This window comes from Microtus pennsylvanicus, chromosome 5 (genome assembly GCF_037038515.1).
Source record: "Microtus pennsylvanicus isolate mMicPen1 chromosome 5, mMicPen1.hap1, whole genome shotgun sequence".
Lineage (NCBI taxonomy): Eukaryota > Metazoa > Chordata > Mammalia > Rodentia > Cricetidae > Microtus > Microtus pennsylvanicus.
The window spans coordinates 67,528,063-67,546,401 of record NC_134583.1 but is presented as its reverse complement, the minus strand read 5'-3'; the positions used below and the strand labels follow the sequence as shown (position 1 = coordinate 67,546,401).

Sequence of the window (18,339 nt, the reverse complement as noted above, 5' to 3'; positions counted from 1 at the left end):
TTTCTGTTACAGTATCAGATAATGTTTATTAAGTCATATCATCTTCAAAAAATCCCCTACTAATACTGTGACAGCTTCATGAATGAAGAGATTGAGGCAGGCAGAGGAGATAAATAACATGCCAAGACTTGTCCAGTTAGTATGTGGTGAGGCCATGCACTCTAGTTCTCTGCCCACATTCAGTCTTGATGTCTCCCTTCTGATTCTTTATCTGTGTACTTTGTGGGGCTGGATATACACGGGGCTCTGGGTGTGTTAGGGCTGTGTGCTGGAGACACACGGGGCCCTGGGTGTGTTAGGTTGTGTGCTGGAGACACACGGGGCCCTGGGTGTGTTAGGGCTGTGTGCTGGAGACACACGGGGCCCTGGGTGTGTTAGGCTGTGTACTGCAGACACACGGGGCCCTGGGTGTGTTAGGGCTGTGTGCTGGAGACACACGGGGCTCTGGGTGTGTTAGGGCTGTGTGCTGCAGACACACGGGTCTCTGGGTGTGTTAGGGCTGTGTGCTGCAGACACACAGGTCTCTGGGTGTGTTAGGGCTGTGTGCTGGAGACACACGGGTCTCTGGGTGTGTTAGGGCTGTGTGCTGGAGACACACGGGGCCCTGGGTGTGTTAGGGATGTGTGCTGGAGACACACGGGTCTCTGGGTGTGTTAGGGCTGTGTGCTGGAGACACACGGGGCCCTGGGTGTGTTAGGGATGTGTGCTGGAGACACACGGGGCCCTGGGTGTGTTAGGGCTGTGTGCTGGAGACACACGGGGCCCTGGGTGTGTTAGGGCTGTGTGCTGGAGACACACGGGGCCCTGGGTGTGTTAGGCTGTGTGCTGGAGACACACGGGGCCCTGGGTGTGTTAGGCTGTGTGCTGGAGACACACGGGGCTCTGGGTGTGTTAGGGCTGTGTGCTGCAGACACACGGGTCTCTGGGTGTGTTAGGGCTCTGCTCCATCACTAAGCAGCCCTAACTCTCCGTCCTGACACAATGCTGTAGAAGGGGAACTGAGCATCGGAGAAGCTAAGTGGTACATCTTCAGTCCCATGGCTTCAGTCTGAGCATGTAGACACTTTCCTTTCCTGTCTCTCCCTTTGGTGGACATGGAGCCTTGTCCTTACACAAACCACACCTGCAAGGCCTTTCAGAGCAAGTCTTCAGCCCTAGAAACTATCCTGAGCAAGCTCCATGTTCATCCAGTTTATGAGATGGCATTGGTCCCTGATTCCCAGTGTCCTCCATTGATCCTGTTCTCCCTGCCACCATTGTCCCCAGTGGTTTTTGTTTGGTTTCTTTCAAGACAGGGTTTCTTTGAGTAGGCCTGGCTGTCCTACACCTGCCTCTGCCTTCTGAGTGCTGGGATTAAAGGCATGCGCCACCACTGCCCAGTGCTCTGTGACCTTTTAAAACTCAGACTGACATCTGAACCCTAGTCTTTCTTTTAAAAGTTTTAAGATGTCTATTATTTTATGTGTATGGGTATTTTGTCTGCATTACCACACACCTGCTTGGTGCCTGAGGAGGCCAGAAGAGGATGTTGGATCCCCTGGGACTGGAGTCACAAAAGGTTGAAAACCTGCCACATGGTTGTTGGGGATCAAAGCCAGTGCTCCTAATCACTAAGTCATCTCTCCAGTCTCTGAAACCTAGTCTCCCTTCCTCCCTCCTTCCCTCCCTCCCTCCCTCCCTCCCTCCCTCCCTCCCTCCCTCCCTCTCTTTCTCCCCCCGCCCCAGGGTTTATCTGTGTATCCCTGGCTATCCTGGAACTCGGAACTCACTCTGTGGATCAGGCTGGCCTTTAACTCAGAGATCCACCTGCCTCTACCTCCCAAGTGCTGGGATTAAAGGCATGAACCATCATTGTCCAACAAAACCTATTCAAAAGATATTTCTTTTTTTTTAAAAAAAAGATTTATTTATAAATTATGTATACAGTTTTCCCTGCTGCAGGCCAGAAGAGGGCACCAAATCTTATTACAGATGGTTGTGAGCCACCATATGGTTGCTGGGAATTGAACTCAGGACCTCTGGAAGAACAGTCAGTGCTCTTAACCTCTGAGCCATCTCTCCAGCCCCTCAAAAGAAATTTCAAAGTTCTCTTAGATGACATAAAAACAAAACAATCTTTCCAGTGTTCTTTTATGCATATTTCTATGTGTATGAGTGTTTTGGCTGCATATATGTATGCCACATATGTTCCTGGAACTCACAGAGATCAGAAGATTCCCAAGAGCTGGAGTTACAGATGATTCTAAATCTCTAAGTTCCTCTGTAAGAACTGCAAGTGTTCTTAACTGCTGTGCCACCTCTCCAGCTCCTAGAATTTGTATTTTATCTTGTTTTTGAGACAGACTTTCATGTACACCTTGCCTCCAGCTCTCTCTCTAGCCTAAGATGCTTGGGTTTCTGACCTTCCTCCTTTTCCTCCTCAGCTGTGGGATTAGAGGTGTGTGCGGACAATGTGCTGGGGATGGAACACGGAGCCTCATGCGTGTAATCACCGCTATCTGAGATACTTCCTTAGCCTGCACGATGACTCTTACTCTCATACCAAATACCAGGGCTCGGGGGAGGATTTTCCTTCATTGTCTGTGCACAGAAAAGGGGCAGTCCTTTCTCAGTCCCCAGCCTCGGGCAGGAACTCCATTTCAGCTCTGTGCTGTTCCGAGGGCCTCAGTCTCCACCTCTGTCCCCAGTCAGGTAGTCTTGCAAACCTTGTGAGCTGCTTGATCACGCATTTCCCCACCCACCCATTACGGCGGCTTTGGTTTCTTTATTTCTGGATCGTAAGAATTCTGCTTTTGAGCTTAATTACTTGAAAAGAAAAGAAACCTGCTTGGGGTAGACTCGGTGCTGCAGTACTTGCTGAATATGTTTGAAACCTGGAGCTCCAGTCACATCCCTCAAAACCCAAACCACCAGAGAAACACCTTTTGTTAAATCTGCATAATATACACACGTTTAAGGGTTCAAACCTCCAGCACTTCCTTGGGCTTCCATCTTGAACAGAAGTCCCTTGGCTCAAAACCATGAAAAGCCACCTGCATTTGCTGGAGCACCCATTCTTCCCCGTAGCCCTTCTCAGGCACAGGATTCACCTAGCCTGCTTCATTGTAGCTCTTGCCTGCGAGCTGCATAGGCTGGCCCTAAAAAGTGTTTCTGAGTTGTGCTGTGCTAAGTAAGGTATATGCTGTTTTGATAACTGTGTTTGTAGACGATGTCCGAGGTGACATGTCTGAAAGTGTTTTGTGTTGAATGGAACTCCTACCACACCGAGGTTGAGGAGACAAAGGGATGAAATCTGCAAAGCCACAGGCAGAAGATCTCAGTCCACTTGGTTTATCCCGTCACTTCCGAGTACGAGGACTACAAGTTCCAGGATCGCCCGTCTTCCACCAATCAGGAAGACGGATTTCTCCGATGGGCGGGTCCTGGGGAAGGCGGGTCCGGAGGAAGTTTAACCAATGGGTGAGCTCTACAGAACCGAAACCTTCTTTGATTGCACCGAAGGATTGGAATCTTTGGCGCCTTTGTTTTAGTGGATGGTGGGTGATAGACGGGTAAATTGACGAATGAGAGGGTGGGTAGGCGAATCCCCTAGAGCGTGTGGGCGGGACGAAGTGCCGATTGGCAAGGTGTTCGTCCAATGAAAGGTGGAGTCGCTCGTGTGCGGCCCGCTAGGCTGTAGAGGCCGGTGTGTGTGGAAGGTGTTTGAGAGATGGCGGAACCCGGGAGACGGAGCCCGAGGTCCCGCGGTGGCAGGGTCGGCGCTCGAAGAGCCGGGGTTGCCCGTGGCCGGTGTCCTCGCGCCCCTCAGGCTCCGTCTCGGCTCATTCCAGACACAGTGCTTGTGGACTTGGTCAGTGACAGCGACGAGGAGATCCAAGGAGTCGTCACGGACCCTGTGGAAATGCCGGCCGCCCGGTCCCTGGCGCCGGCCGCTCCTGGCCAGGATAGCGACAGTAACAGTGAAGGGGAGAACGAGGGGCCTGCAGGAGCCCCTCGTCCCTTGGTCCGGCGGCGGCGGCGGCGGCGGCTGCTGGATCCGGGCGAAGCGCCGGTGGTTCCTGTGTACTCCGGGAAGGTGCAGCCAGGTCCCCGAGAAGGGCTGTTGAGGGAGTGCTAAGGCTGGCTCTGTGGGTTTGGCTCAGGGCGGTGGGATGTGTGTGTGTGGGGTTGTCATGGATACCCTTAGGTTGGAGACAAGAGGGGTTTCGGGATGTTGGAAGTACGCGGGTATCTGGGGTTGTAGTCTTCAGCAGAAGGAGACTGAGGGACTCGGTACCAGAGGATTCAGAGAGTATTTGGAAGGACAGGGGACCGGGCTTTGGCGTATGTTGGGATTTTGAGGTTGGAGCCAATAGTAAGGAAGCCAAAGAGTTGGGATATTTATGGGGGCGGGGGTGGGTGGGAGGATCTATGGTGATTCAGAAAGGACAGGGGTTTTCCAGGAACCAGGGTCCTTAGGTTTTCAGGTGAGCCAGGTGACTGGGGCTAGCAAAGTGGTTAGGAAGGGGGAACTAAGCCTGCATCCTCGGAGTACCTTAGGAGGGAGGAGGGCACTGCAGTTTCGAATCGTGAGGAAGCTAGACTCTGGATGCCCTTCAGAGGCTGGAGTCCTTAGGGAAGGCTTAAGAGCTGGATGTGGGGCTGGAGAGATGGCTCAGTGGTTAAGAGCATTGCCTGCTCTTCCAAAGGTCCTGAGTTCAATTCTCGGCAACCACATGGTGGCTCACAACCATCTGTAATGACGTCTGATGCCCTCTTCTGGCCTGCAGACATACACACAGACAGAATATTGTATACATAATAAATAAATATTAGAGGAAAAAAAAAGAGCTGGATGTGGGGCTGGAGAGATGGCTCAGAGGTTAAGAGCACTGGCTACACTTCCGAAGGTCCTGAGTTCAATTCCCAGCAACCACATGGTGGCTCACAACCATCTGTAATGAAATATGGTGCCCTCTTCTGGCCTGCAGGGACATATGCAGACAGACTACTGTATACTTAATAAATAAACTAAAAAAAAAAAAAGAGCTGGATGTGGGGGAAGAACCATTCCCAGCTTGAGTAGAGTAGACCGGATGTGAGACCTGTCTTCTCCCTTTTGTCTTTGTAGGTACAAAGCAGCCTCAACCTCATCCCAGATAATTCATCCCTCTTGAAACTTTGCGTCTCAGAGCCTGAGGATGGTAAGGGAGGGCTTGTAGGAGTGTCCAGCGCTGGCTTCTCTGGGACTTCCTAGAGTTTACATCTCCGCAGTCAATGTTGTCTTTTCTCTCCATTTCTCTCTGCCTCAGTGGAACTTAGGGTCTGGAGAATGGTGCCCAGGTGCTGTCCCATTGAGTCACACCCCTGATTCTAACTGGGATTGGGGGAAGGGACTCTTGTGTCCGACCTAGGGAAAGGTTCTAGTCCAGAAAGGAACTCATTTATTAGTTAGAAGGTGCAGGACATTACTTAGTAGCAATGTCCATTGCCTTCCCCCACCTCAAGGTCCTGACAGGCATAAGAATATGTTAGTGTACAGGTTTTGAGGTACCTCCTCCTGTTATTCCAATTGTGCTATCATAATAGAAGTGGATGGGAGGTGCTGAGACTCTTGACTTTATGTTACACCAGAACTCCTATGGGGTTCCATTCCTTGGGGGCACTATGAAGCCAGAAGAGTATTCTTTGAATTTTTTTCTTTTTCGGGACAGGGTTTCCCTGTGTAACAGTCCTAGCTGTCCTAGAACTAGCTTTTATACACCAGGCTGGCCTCGAACTCACAGAGATTGCCTCTGCCTCCCAAGTGCAGGGGCCACTGGCCTATTCTTAGAATTTTATTAGGACTGCCCAGTCTTTATTTCCCTGTTGACAGGAATTTTGCAAACCCTTTGTGAAGGCCAGGATGAAGGTCAAGGCTACTAGCGGAGTGATCGGTCTTGAATCCAGACTCCTGTTAGGTGAGGGAGTGTGGTAGGCTGATTAAGAGCAGCCTTAGGAGTCACATGGCTTGTGTTTAAATCTTTCATAGCTGTGTGACCTTGGGCAAGTTTTCCTCATTAGGAAAATGGGGGTAATAGTGGACCTATCTCAAAGGGTTTTTGTTGAGAATTGAAGGCATTATATTTTTTTTTTATTGGCCATGTATGTGGTTTAGGGTAGCACCTGGAATGTCCTTAGTGTCCAGACTCAGTAGTGCTGGGGATTTCTGAAAGGTTTTTAAGAGTGCACACTTGGGCCGGGCGGTGGTGGCACATGCCTTTAATTCCAGCACTCGGGAGGCAGAGACTAGAGGATCTCTGTGAGTTCGAGGCCAGCCTGGTCTACAAGAGCTGGTTCCAGGACAGGCTTCAAAGCAACACAGAGAAACCCTGCCTTAAAAAACCTAAATAAATAAATAAATAAATAAAATAAAAAGCCAGATGGGGTGGTGCACATCTGTAATACTGCCACTCTTACTGTGAAACAGGAAGAGACGCTGCTGGAAGCCCACGTACCCAATGACAAAAATAATGGGAGATTTGTTATTTTTGGTAGAGAGTAGAAGAGAACGTACTTTATGGCATGAAACCCCTGCCCCAAATAAGTGAATTTTAAAACAACAACAAAACAAAAACCAGGACCCCAGTCCTACAGTAGCTGCCATATTTAGTTAGGGTCAGTGCTTCTCAACCTCAGCGTCTCTGACAATTTAGACTGGAGCACTCTTTGTTGTAGGGATGCTGGATAGAGTAGTTTTTGAACCATCCTGACCTCTGGTCATTAGATGTCAGTAGCATGCTCTAACCCATTTCCTGTCTGTGTTGTGACAGTCAAAATCCACTTCAGACATGTGACATGCCATCTGGGAGGCAAATTTGTCTCTGTTGAGAACCATCCTGTAGAGTTTAGTATCATAGTTTCATTTGCTCAGTATTTATTTTGTGGTGTTGAGAATTGAATGAAGAGCACACTCATTAACCAACGGAAGGGAATTTAAATTCAAGTGGTGGAAGTAATAAAAAAATATTAAATAGGGCTGGGAAGATGACTCAGTTTGTAGAAGCGCTTGCAAACAGTCCTGAAAACCTGAGCTCAGTCCCCAGAATCCACAGTGGTAGGAGAGAGCCAGCTCTGGAGAGTTGACCTCCATCTGCTGCCTTCACCTCACGCAGACACATAAACAGCAGCAGCATAGCACGTAAGTGAACAGTTAAACACACCCCACAAGTACTTGTCTGATGTTGAAAGTACAGCATAGGGACCAGAGCGACGGCTCATAGTGCTCACTGTGCAAGCCTAAGGACTGCATTTGAGCCCCAATCCCAGGGAGAGAAGCGCTGGGCAGGATAACGTACACTGATAATCCCAGCACTGGGTTGGGAGTGGGACACAGTGGATCCCTGGGGGCTTGCTGGCCAGCCGGCCTGGTCTAGTCAGCTAGTTCCAATGTCTCAAAAAACAAGGCGGATGGTACCTAAGGCATGACAATTGAGGTTGACCTCTTTTTTGTTGTTGTTGGTTTTTTATTTTATTTTTTCCCCCTGAGACAGTGTTTCTCAGTAGTTTTGGAACCTGTCCTGGAACTCTCTCTGTAGACCAGACTGCCTCTGCCTCCTGAGTGCTGGGATTAAAGATGTGTGCCACCCCCACCCGGCTTGAGGTTGACTTCTGATCTACACATGTACACATACACACTCAAACATGCATTTATACATGCAGGGTGTTTGGATGCTCACGTGCTCTGTAATAAGCTGTCCCCTCACCTCTTGCCCACCCATTTTTAGAACAAAACTCAAAAGAACAAAAACTCCCAGAGTCTCTGGCCTGCGCTGGCCTCCAACTCCTGACCTCTGGCTCAGCCTCTCTTGTGCCAAGATTTGCATGTGCCCCCACACCTGGCCTCTAGCCCCTCCTGAAGTTGTAGCCTTGTTTCTTCCTGACCTCCCTGCCATCTGTCAGCCAACCCTTTTCTCTTTCTTCTCTGACCCTAGAGGCAGATGTGACCGAGTCTGGCAATCCTCCCCCTGATGCGCTACTTCCAGGTTCTCCTTGGAAGAAGAAGCTGAGGAGTAACCCCGAGAAAGAAGAGACAATGGAGGCGCTTCCGTGAGTGAGGCGCTGGGGCTAGGAGGCTCTGGGAGCAAGGAGGGCTTGGAAAGAAGCTGAGGAAGGCAGGACTTTTGAGTGGCTCGTCCTGGAGGGCGACCCAGGACCTCCTAGATCATGCTGAAGAGTGGAGGGGGAAATGTGGGATGTGGTTCCAACGACCCAGGACCTCCTAGATCATGCTGAAGAGTGGAGGGGGAAATGTGGGATGTGGTTCCAACTCTACCCGCGGTCCCTGTCCACTCTGTACTGAAGCTAGTCAGTTACCCTACTTGAGAGTCGTTGAGTAGCTGGGCAGGAAGTGCCTGGTGGTCTGTTAGAGAGCCGACATTCCTGGAAAGTGACTTCATCCTAAGATGAAGTGTTTCCATCGCTTATTTCACTGTTTCTTACCACAGATGTCTTCTAGCAAAGAAGTGTTTTCTCTAGATTCTCTGCTCTCTCAGATTCCTTGAGGTCCCCAGTCTACAAGGAAGTATGTGTTGGAATCTGTCCTTTGCCACCATCCTACCCGTTTTCTTCTTTCTGTAGGGACCAAGATGTCTCTCCTTTGCCCTGGCCTTCACCAAGGAACAAAAGCAGAAAGCATTCGGAGGCACTCAAGAAGTTGAGGTGCTGGGGCTGGGGAGCTCTGACTGTGGCAGGGAAGGGCTAATGGAGAGGCTCTTTGGCCTCAATTGTCCCAATGTCCGTCCTGTCTACCCAGGGAAGTAAATAAGCGCCTCCAAGATCTGCGGTCCTGCCTAAGCCCCAACCAGCACCAGAGTCCGGCCCTTCAGAGTCTAGATGATGAGGTGGTCCTAGTGGAGGAACCTGCCTTGTCACAGAGCCCGCGACTTTTCACCCTCAAGATCCGGTGCCGAGCTGACCTAGTCAGATTGCCTGTCATGACAGTGAGTGCTTGGGGCAGCAGGGACAGAACCAGTGTCTGCCTTTGGAGAGAAGGGTATTGAAGTAGTAGACGGGTCCATCTTCCTTTCTTCCCATTCTGTTCTCTGGAGCCCCCATTACGCTTTCATCTCTGTGCTTTGGCTCTTGCTGTTCCCTTTGTCTACATTTTTCCTCATTCTTGTTCCTTTTTGACAAACTTTATCATTTTTCAAGGCTACCCAGGCATCTCCTCTTTAGGTCAGGTGTGAGGGTTGGCACATATCTGTAATTTCAGCACTTGAGAGGTGGGAACATGGGACTCTAGAATTTGAAACCAGCATGGACTACATAGCTATACCCTGTTTGAAAAAATGAACACACAGAAATACATGGTATCTTTATGGGTTTTAGGATTTATTTTTTAATTATGTGTAGGTGTTGCTGGGTGGTGGTGGAACACACTTTTAATCCCAGCACAGAGGCAGGCGGATCTCTGTGAGTTCAAGGTTAGCCTGGTCTACAGAGCTAGTTCCGGGACAGCCAGGGCTACACAGAGAACCCTTGTCTTAAAAAACAAAACAAGCAAACAAAAATTATGTCTAGGTGTGTCTGCATTTGGTATGCGCATGGGTGCAAGTACCTGCGGAAGAAGTCATTGAATTCCAGGACTTAGAGTTTCTGACAGTTGTGAGCTGCCTATTCATTTATTTATTTGTCTATTTACTTCTTTATTTTGTTTTTGTTTTTTCAAGGCAGGGTTCTCTATGTAGTTTGGTGCCTTTCTTAGAACTTGTTCTGTAGACCAGACTGACCTCCTCCAGCTCCCAGATCTGCCTGCCTCTCTGTCTTTCAAGTGCTGGAGGATTATAGACCTGCACCACCACTGCCCGGCTTTCCTGAAGCTTTTTAAAGAGTCCTCCTCTAGGCTGCCTTTCTCCTCCAGGGCGCCATGCTTCCCTTGTGTGTTCGTTCTGCCTTGGACACAGCAGGTAGCACACAGTAATCCTGAGCTTGCCCAGCTTCCTGGCAAAGGCCGACATTTGTGCAGGATGAGAAGTTCAAGAGTGCTAGTGGAAGTGATGTCTCACGAGCACAGACCAAGTGTGGCCAAGCAGCTAAACCCAGGCTTGCAGGCTGGTTGCAGATGGCCTTACTGGCACTGCTTTTTTTGCTACATAGGGTACTTCCAACATAGATGCGTGGTTGGAGCTGTGCTTCAGTGACAGGAATTGGCATAGTGTTTGTGAGGCCCTGAGTTTCATCTCTAGCATTGAGAAAGAAGAATGAGTTTGTACCAGACTTTGAAATGAACGGTTTCCCTAAGGGCTCAAATTTCTGAGTTTAAGGAAAAAAAATGGTAGTAGTGCCTGGAGTGTATTTGAGTTCTGCCCTTCACCCCCTTTTTTCCACTTGCTTGCTTCTCTGTCTGTCTCTCTCTGTCTGTCTCTCTCTGTCTGTCTCTCTCTCTCTCTCTCTGTCTGTCTCTCTCTCTCTCTCTCTCTCTCTCTCTCTCTCTCTCTCTCTGTTAAGGATATGATCTGGGTATGTGCCTGTGTGCGTGCATGTGTTTGTGGAAGCCAGAGGATGATGTCTAGTGACTTCCTCTATTGCTGTCCAGTTAATTTTTTGTTTTTTGATTTTTCAAGACAGGGTTTCTCTGTAGCTTTGAAACCTATCTTGGAACTAACTCTTGTACTGGCCTTGAACTCACAGAGACCTGCTTCCCGAGTGCTGGGATTGAAGGCGCGTGCCACCACTGCCTAGCCTACCTCGTTTTTTGAGATGACCTCTTCCTAGACCTGGAGCTCATTGATGCAGGGAGGCTGGCTAGCCATGAGCTCGAGGGATCCTCTTATCTCCACCTTGTCAGTACCAGGATGCAGGCTCCACCTGTCACTCCAGCATTTTATGTAGTGCTGGAGAACCAAAGTCAGGTCCTCTTGCTTGTATGCCAGGCACTTTGCTGACTGAACCATCTCCTTAGCCCCAGCCTTTTAATTTCTCTGTGCTATTTGCCTAGACCACTGAGTTGACATTATTTAATTTCGTATTTTCCTGGTAAATATGGTAACTCTCACAGTTAAAGAGTTCAGCAAGTGGCCCAGGCCAGAACCTTATGTTTGGGGTGGTGGCTTGGGGCTGGGGTGTGGAATTTCAAGGCTGGAAGATTCCTTTGTTTGTCTTTGTTCTAGTCGGAACCCCTTCAGAATGTGGTGGATTACATGGCAAATCATCTTGGGGTGTCTCCAAGCAGGATTCTTTTACTTTTTGGAGAAACAGAATTGTCCCCTACTGCCACCCCTAAGGCCCTAAAACTGGGAGTGGCTGACATCATTGGTGAGTAGAAGGCAAGGAAGAGGGGTCTTGAGGAAGTCTTTGCTGTGGGGAGATTAAGGGGGATGGAAAGGCTCTAGATGTAGACTGTTCCCAGGCCTCCACTTGAATCTGGCATCTCAATCCCGCTCTCCATAGATTGTGTGGTGCTGACCAGTTCTTCAGAGGCCACAGAGACATCCCAGCAGCTCCAGCTCCGGGTGCAGGGGAAGGAGAAACACCAGATGTTGGAGATCTCGCTTTCTCCTGTAAGTAGGAAAAGTGCTGCCTGTGCCCCTCTCAAAGCCCTCTTCCAATGACTTGCTTCCCCCAACAAGGCCATACCTCCTAAGCTTCCCCCAAAATGTTACCAACTGTGGATCAAGATTTCAAATGCTAGCCGGGTGGTGGTGGTGCACGCCTTTAATCCCAGCACTCGGGAGGCAGAGGCAGGCAGATCTCTACAAGAGCTAGTTCCAGGACAGGCTCCAAAGTTACAGAGAAACCCTGTCTCAAAAAAAAAAAAATTTCAAATGCTAGCACCTATGGGGGCCATTCTTATTCAAACCATAGCTTCCATCCCATTTCTGCTAGCAACCATATGTTCCTGTCTAGGGTTTCTACGAAGAGACCGTGACCACACGAAGTCAGTGAGGCTGGCTTACAGGTTCAGAGGTTGAGTCTGTTATTATCATGGTGGGAAGCATGGCAGCGTGCAGACAGACACAGTGCTGGAGAGGGAGCTGAGAGTTCTATATCCAGATCTGCAGGCAGGAAGAGTGACTGACACTGGACTGGCTAGAGCTTCTGAGAACCTCAAAGTCCACTCTTAGTGACACACTTCCTTCTACAAGGCCACACCAACTCCAACAAGACCACTCAGCCCAATCCTTTCGAATAGTGCCACTCCCTATGAGCCTGTGGGGGCCATTTTCATCTAAACCACTGCAGTTCTTCCCATTAACTGGAACAGGACCCTTGTTAATAACGACGATATACAATAATAATGGATTAAATCCACACCTTGTGCATGCTAAGCTGTTATTTATTTATTTTTTTTTAGATTTATTTATTTATACAGTATCCTGCCTGTAGGCCAGAAGAGGGCACCAGACCCCATTACAGATGGCTGTGAGCCACCTTGTGGTTGCTGGGAATTGAACTCAGGTCCTCTGGAAGAGCAGTCAGTTCTCTTAACCACTGAGCCATCTCTCCAGCCCCATCTTTTTAGTTTTAGGGTTTCTTTTCCTTTGTGTCTGTGTATTTGTGTGGGTGCTTGTGTCACAGTGCATGTGTGAAGGTTCGAGGAGAGCCTGTGGAGGTGGTTCTACTGTGGCGTTCTGGGAATTTAATTAAGTCATACAGCTTGACAGTAAGCACCTTTACCTGTGAACCATCTCTCTGGCTCGCTTCAAAACAGCAGTTTTTGGGGCTGGAGAGATGCCTCAGAGGTTAAGAGCACTGGCTCCTCTTTCAGAGGATCTAGGTTCAATTCCCAGCACCCACATGGCAGCTCACAGCTGTCTGTAACTCCAGTCCCAGGGAATCTGACACCTTCACACCAACGCACATGAAATAAAGTTAAATTATTAAAGAAAACAAACAAAAAGTAGTTCGCAACCTGTGGGTCACAACCCCTCTGGGGGTCAGACAACCCTTTCACAGAGACTGCCTCAGACCTAGTTTTTTACATTATTATTCATAACAATAGCAAAATTAAAGTTAATGAAGTAGTAATGAAAATTTTATGGTTGGAGGTCACCACAAAATAAGGAACTGTATTAAAGGGTCACAGCATTAGGAAGGTTGAGGACCACTGCTTTAAGACTTACTGTATTTTTTCTTGTTTCATTTTTATATATTCATAAATTATAACTTTTATTATAGTATATAGTATATTGCTAATATTCTTCTAATTTTCCAGGTGTGGTGGCATCCCTTTAATTCCAGTAGATCTCTGTGTTTGAGGCCAATCCGGTTCAGGCCACCCAAGAGTAGAGTGAGAACCTCAAAAAAAAAAAAATCCAAAACAACAACAAAAAACTAATTTCCTACTGTATAATGTCTCTCTCTGTATGTGTGTGTGTGTTGTGTGCGTGCGCACCATGGAGTATGTATGGAGGTCAGAGGATAACTGGAGGGAATCAGTTTCCTGCTTCTAGCATGGGAGTTCTAGGGATTGGCAGCCCAATGCCTTTATCCTCTGAGCTATCTCACCGCCCCATAACTCCTAAAGTATCATAGGTGTGTTACTATGCATGGTGCATATGGGGTTTGGTGCTATCGTTGACTTGAGGTGCCAGATAAATGTCTTGGAATGTATCTCCCCATGGAATGAACAAGGGATGACCACCACAGCTGGTGGGCTTAGAGCAGCAGAAGTTGATTCTTACAGTTCTGTAAGCTGAGACTCCATGTTGAGTCTTCTTTCTCTTTGTAGTTTCTGGTGGCCGCCAGAGTTCCTTGGTGTACTCCAGGTGTCTCTTGTTTCCTCCTGTGAAGACCTAGGTCATGCTGGATTAGCTATCCGAACAAGGTGTCAGCTCATCTAACTTGATTATATATACAGAGGCCTAAGTCCAAGAAGGCCACATTCCCATGTGCCAGGTCAGGATAACAGGGTGTCTTTGGGGCACACAGGCTGACCCACAACACTTTTTTTTTTTAAAGATTTATTTATTTATTATGTATACAACATTCTGCCTCCATGTATGCCCACGCACCAGAGGAGGGCGCCAGATCTCATTACAGATGGTTGTGAACCACCATGTGGTTGCTGGGAATTGAACCCAGGACCTCTGGAAGAGCAGACAGTGCTCTTAACCACTGAGCCATCTCTCCAGCCCCCCCACAACACTTTTCTAAGTCACACACAGTCCTCTAGAATTTATGTTCACTTCATTCACGGTTCAGTTTCAGAGGGGATCGGCTGAGCTTAGGGAACCTGTGTATCCCGTAGTCTGTACCCTGGAGTCTTGTCCTGTGTGGTCCCACTCTGCAGTTCCTGAGGAGCCTGCCTTCCTCCAGGGTTCTTACTCTATTGATGTGCTCTGCCCTCGTCCTCCTTGCCCATGTTCTGTTTTGTTTGTTCTGTTTATTTTCAGATAGGATTTCATTATGTAATTTAGGGCGACCTGAGACTTAATTATGTAGCCAAGGCTGGCCTGAAGCTCACTGTGTAGCCCAGGCTGGCCTGAAGCTCACTGTGTAGCCCAGGCTGGCCTGAAGCTCACTGTGTAGCCCAGGCTGGCCTGAAGCTCACTGTGTAAGCCCAGGATGGCCTGAAGCTTCTACTCTGCAAGTCCAAGTCCTGTCTTTTCAGGCATGTGCTGCATGCTTGGCTAAAAGTTAACCATTTTTTTTTCTTTTTCTTTGTTTTTTTTTGTGTGTGTGTGTGCTAAAGAATGAACTTAGCACATTGAACTTGAAAGTGTATGTTTGACCACTGTACTGCGCTCCTGACCTGTGTCCCAGGTTCTCTGCCTGCCCCTGTAGGAGCTCCCCCACCTAGCTTTTATAGTCTTAAATTTGTTGTTTGTGTCTCTGCAGGATTCTCCTCTTAAGGTCCTCATGTCACACTACGAGGAGACCATGGGACTCTCCGGACACAAGCTCTCCTTCTTCTTTGATGGAACAAAGCTTTCGGGCAAGGAGCTGCCAGCTGATCTGGGCATGGAATCTGGGGATCTCATTGAAGTTTGGGGCTGAAGCTTCCTCCTCCTGTTTGGATGTAGAGCCAAGACTTGGGGACAACAGCTCCCACTTTTATTATTACTTTTTGCCCCACAAGGGCTAACAGAAACTGAGTTAGAACTCATTTATTTATTTATTTCCAGTACTGGGGATTGAACCCTGGACTGTGCATATGCTAAGGATGTTTCTGTGAAGTGGAGGTAAAACCAAGGCATGACCTTTGACCTGTCTCTTGTTACCATAGTCTCAAGCAGTTGGCTGATTGTTATTTGTGTGATTGTGTCTGCCCCGGCTGCCTGTGCTGTGTATATGTTTGTGCTCTATCTGGCAGTCCCTGGGGTACAAAAAAGGGGTCTTGGCTTCCCTACCATTTCACGTTCATTAGTGTACTTCACCAAACAGCTGTGCTGTGAAACTTGGCATATATTGGGTTTGTTGAGCTAAATGGGCGTTGCATTTGGGTGCCCAGCTTGGGATTTAGGCCACATTGGGGGACCAACAGTGATTTTAATTTTTATTTGGAAGCTGAGAATGCACGTACATTCCCTGGTGGGGATCCTTGGTTGCAGGAAAATGAGTAGGTGATGGGCAGCAGAGATGCTGAAGCTGAGAACTAGGTAGATGAGTGGAATTCTTAAAGGTTAACAATAGTGGTGTCTTGAGCCCTGGGCATCCGGTCTTCCAGGATTAGCCAATGTCTGCTGCACACTTCCTGGCCTGTACGTCTAGCCACATCTGAGCACACGCTGTTGTTGAGTGCGAGGTCTTCTCTAGTTTTCGATCCTCTCTCCCACTTTGTATATTTGTGTCTTTGAATGTGAATGTCTTTATAAGATAAATTTCTAAATGAGTGCGATTTTAGTATATATACACGGTATTGTGCAATAGACATTCTGTCTTCACTCAGTATGAGTGACAGTTTAGCCATGTTAGCGCTTTGTAGATCTGTTGTTGCTCTGCTCTGCTGTGGGTGCCCCTGAGGGGCGTTAGATGATTTTACTCACACATTGCCTTAAGTGGGAGGATGCCTGAGTCTCCAGGCTACAGCAAACATCTTATGTGTTTACTTCTGGGCCAGGATGGGACTGTGGGTTATACAGGTTCATTTTTCTGGTTTTTCTAACGTTTTCTTCAGAATGTGGACTGGCCTTTCTTGGAGCTTCTCTTTCCTTATCTTTAACCAGTATTTGGTGTTGCCGTACTTTCTGATTTTGCCGGTTCATTGTGTATAAAGCACCGCATACTTTAATATCCTTTATCTGATCACCATTTCTTATCCACGTTTCCCTTCTGGTTATCTTTGTTAACTGCTTGCTTTCATGTGTGTTTCTTGTGAGGCTTGCTTTTGTGTGTGTTTCTTGTGAATTGCTTATGTTCTGGGCAATTGCAAATAGCCTTCAGAATAGCACTTTGTATATTCAGGGGATTTTCACCAAGCAGACATTCTTAATTTTAATGTAGACAGTTGGCTTTGGTCGAAGGTCTGTTGCTTTTTCTTTTTCTTTCTTCTTAGAGAAAATGAGAAAGAACTTCGAGAGTGGGAGGGCTCTAGTGGGAATCTCAGGATTGATACTTTTGGATTTCTAAACTAGTTAAGAAACTTCCGTTTTCTTCTGTTAGCTTGCTAGTTTTTGTTCTTTTATCTCTCTCATATTGAGATCACTAAATGAGAATGGAGTTCTAGCTGGTCTACCGTGGTGTGGTGTGGGTGCTGCTGTTCTGAGCTCTCAGCTCTGGCTCTCCCTGGTTGCAGCTAGGCTGTACTGGATCCTGACTCTCGTACATCACTTCCGAACCATCTGAAACGCACCTTGTTTGGGAGAGCAAGTTTATTTTGTATTTTATTATAATGAGCCAGTTTTCTAAGCTTTGTCTACTAAAAAAAAAATAATCTACTAATATATAGTCCTACTTTCACAAAAATATGTCAACTTCTTAAATTTTTTTGTAAGAATGTTATTCCTTTGAATTTTTAACATTAAAATACTCTGTGAAATGGCATAGCTTCCAGGTTTCTCGGCCCTCGTGTGAGGATTAATGAATCTGGACACATTGCTGTTATGTATTCAGTCTCGGCTAATAAAGGGAGATGCCTGTAACTTAGCAACACCTGATGCTTTCTCTTTGTGGTTCTCATGTCATCGATCCCATTTGAAGTTCTTGTGACAAAGGCCATTAGTTATTCCCAAACGCCATCCTTCTTTGTCCTAACAAAATCCATGGCTTTTTAACACAGTGCGAAATGCTCAGAATGAAGACACTGTGCTACAGCTCTCAGGGAAAAGGAATCCTGGCGGTCGGGAGCCAAGAAATACCACATCACACCAGTGGCCCAGTAAACTTGACACAGGACATTTATTGGGAGGGAAGAACACAGGAGCATGGTTCCTCTGCTTGGGTGAGAAGCAGCAAGAGAGCTGAACAGAAGACAGGGTTTATGCCAGGTGGTGGTGTGGTGCTCGCCTTTAATCCCAGCACTCGGGAGGCAGAGACAGGCGGATCTCTGTGAGTTCGAGGCCAGCCTGGTCTACAAGAGCTAGTTCCAGGACAGGCTCCAAAGACACAAAAACCCTGTCTTGAAAAACCTTAAAAAAAAAAAAAAAAGACAGGGTTTATACAGGATTTCTTGCGGGTGTGTGGGAAGCTTTCCAAGGTAGGGTTTAGTGGGATTTCAAGTTCAGAGTTTGGGGGTGAGGTCAGGAGTGGGTGGGATTTCAAGTCCAGAGCTTGGGGGTGAGCTCAGGGGTGGGTGGGATTTCAAGTTCTGAGCTTGGGCTTTTTTTACTGTGTATGGGCAGTACTGGGTATAGGCAGTTAGGGGTTCTCAGAGGAAGGCCTGGGTACTTATATGCCTCCAGGGCCTTACATCCTCCCCTTTTGGTTTATTACTAATAAACAATCGGTCAGGAAAGGGAGCAGTGTTATTAGGCTACTAACTGTTGAATGAGGCATTGAAGTCCCTGGGGTGAGCTTGACCTTCACTACCATGGTATAATTGGGATTCCCTGGCCTTTGGCTCAGTAGCTGGGGCCAGTAATCCTGTAATAAACTGAAAGTCTTGTTAGAAATCTTTTGGATCTGTTGAAATCTAGACAAGTCTATGAGTCAGGATGCAACTAGAAGGATTAAAAAAAGGAGTAGAAAGGGGGCTTAGAAGGGCCCTAATTCTTCTCCCGAAAACAAAAGTACCTGATGTTGAAAGGCCTTAGCCAGTGTCAGGTATTTTTGTTTTAGGGCTTTTTCATCTCTCATGGTACACCTTGAAGGTCACAGCTAAGACTTCTGCTTGTGGAGTCAGGAGGCCTTTCTATACACGTTTAAGTTTGGTCCTCATATCAGGTAAACTGGGAGAAGAATTCGGTCTTAAGGAGTTGTTTTGCATCTGAGGTCTCAGGA

The 18,339-nt window shown here is 47.7% G+C and overlaps 1 protein-coding gene across 1 annotated transcript; it reads left to right on the top strand.

Moving 5' to 3' along the window:
• Positions 1-3,669: 3,669 nt before the first annotated feature.
• Positions 3,670-17,052, top strand: Nfatc2ip (nuclear factor of activated T cells 2 interacting protein). Its single transcript, XM_075972168.1, has 8 exons — positions 3,670-4,075; positions 5,111-5,183; positions 7,953-8,067; positions 8,599-8,679; positions 8,774-8,960; positions 11,130-11,274; positions 11,410-11,519; positions 14,800-17,052. The coding sequence occupies exons 1-8, from the start codon at positions 3,710-3,712 to the stop codon at positions 14,956-14,958; spliced, it is 1,236 nt and encodes a 411-aa protein (XP_075828283.1). The 5' UTR covers positions 3,670-3,709; the 3' UTR covers positions 14,959-17,052.
• Positions 17,053-18,339: the final 1,287 nt, after the last annotated feature.

Bases quoted from the DNA above. Each gene is read 5' to 3' on its own strand.
- Nfatc2ip (XM_075972168.1), top strand. From the start codon at position 3,710: ATGGCGGAACCCGGGAGACGGAGCCCGAGGTCCCGCGGTGGCAGGGTC. The intron at 8,068-8,598 runs GTGAGTGAGGCG...TTCTTTCTGTAG, and splicing joins GAGACAATGGAGGCGCTTCC to GGACCAAGATGTCTCTCCTT. The intron at 8,680-8,773 runs GTGCTGGGGCTG...CTGTCTACCCAG, and splicing joins GAGGCACTCAAGAAGTTGAG to GGAAGTAAATAAGCGCCTCC.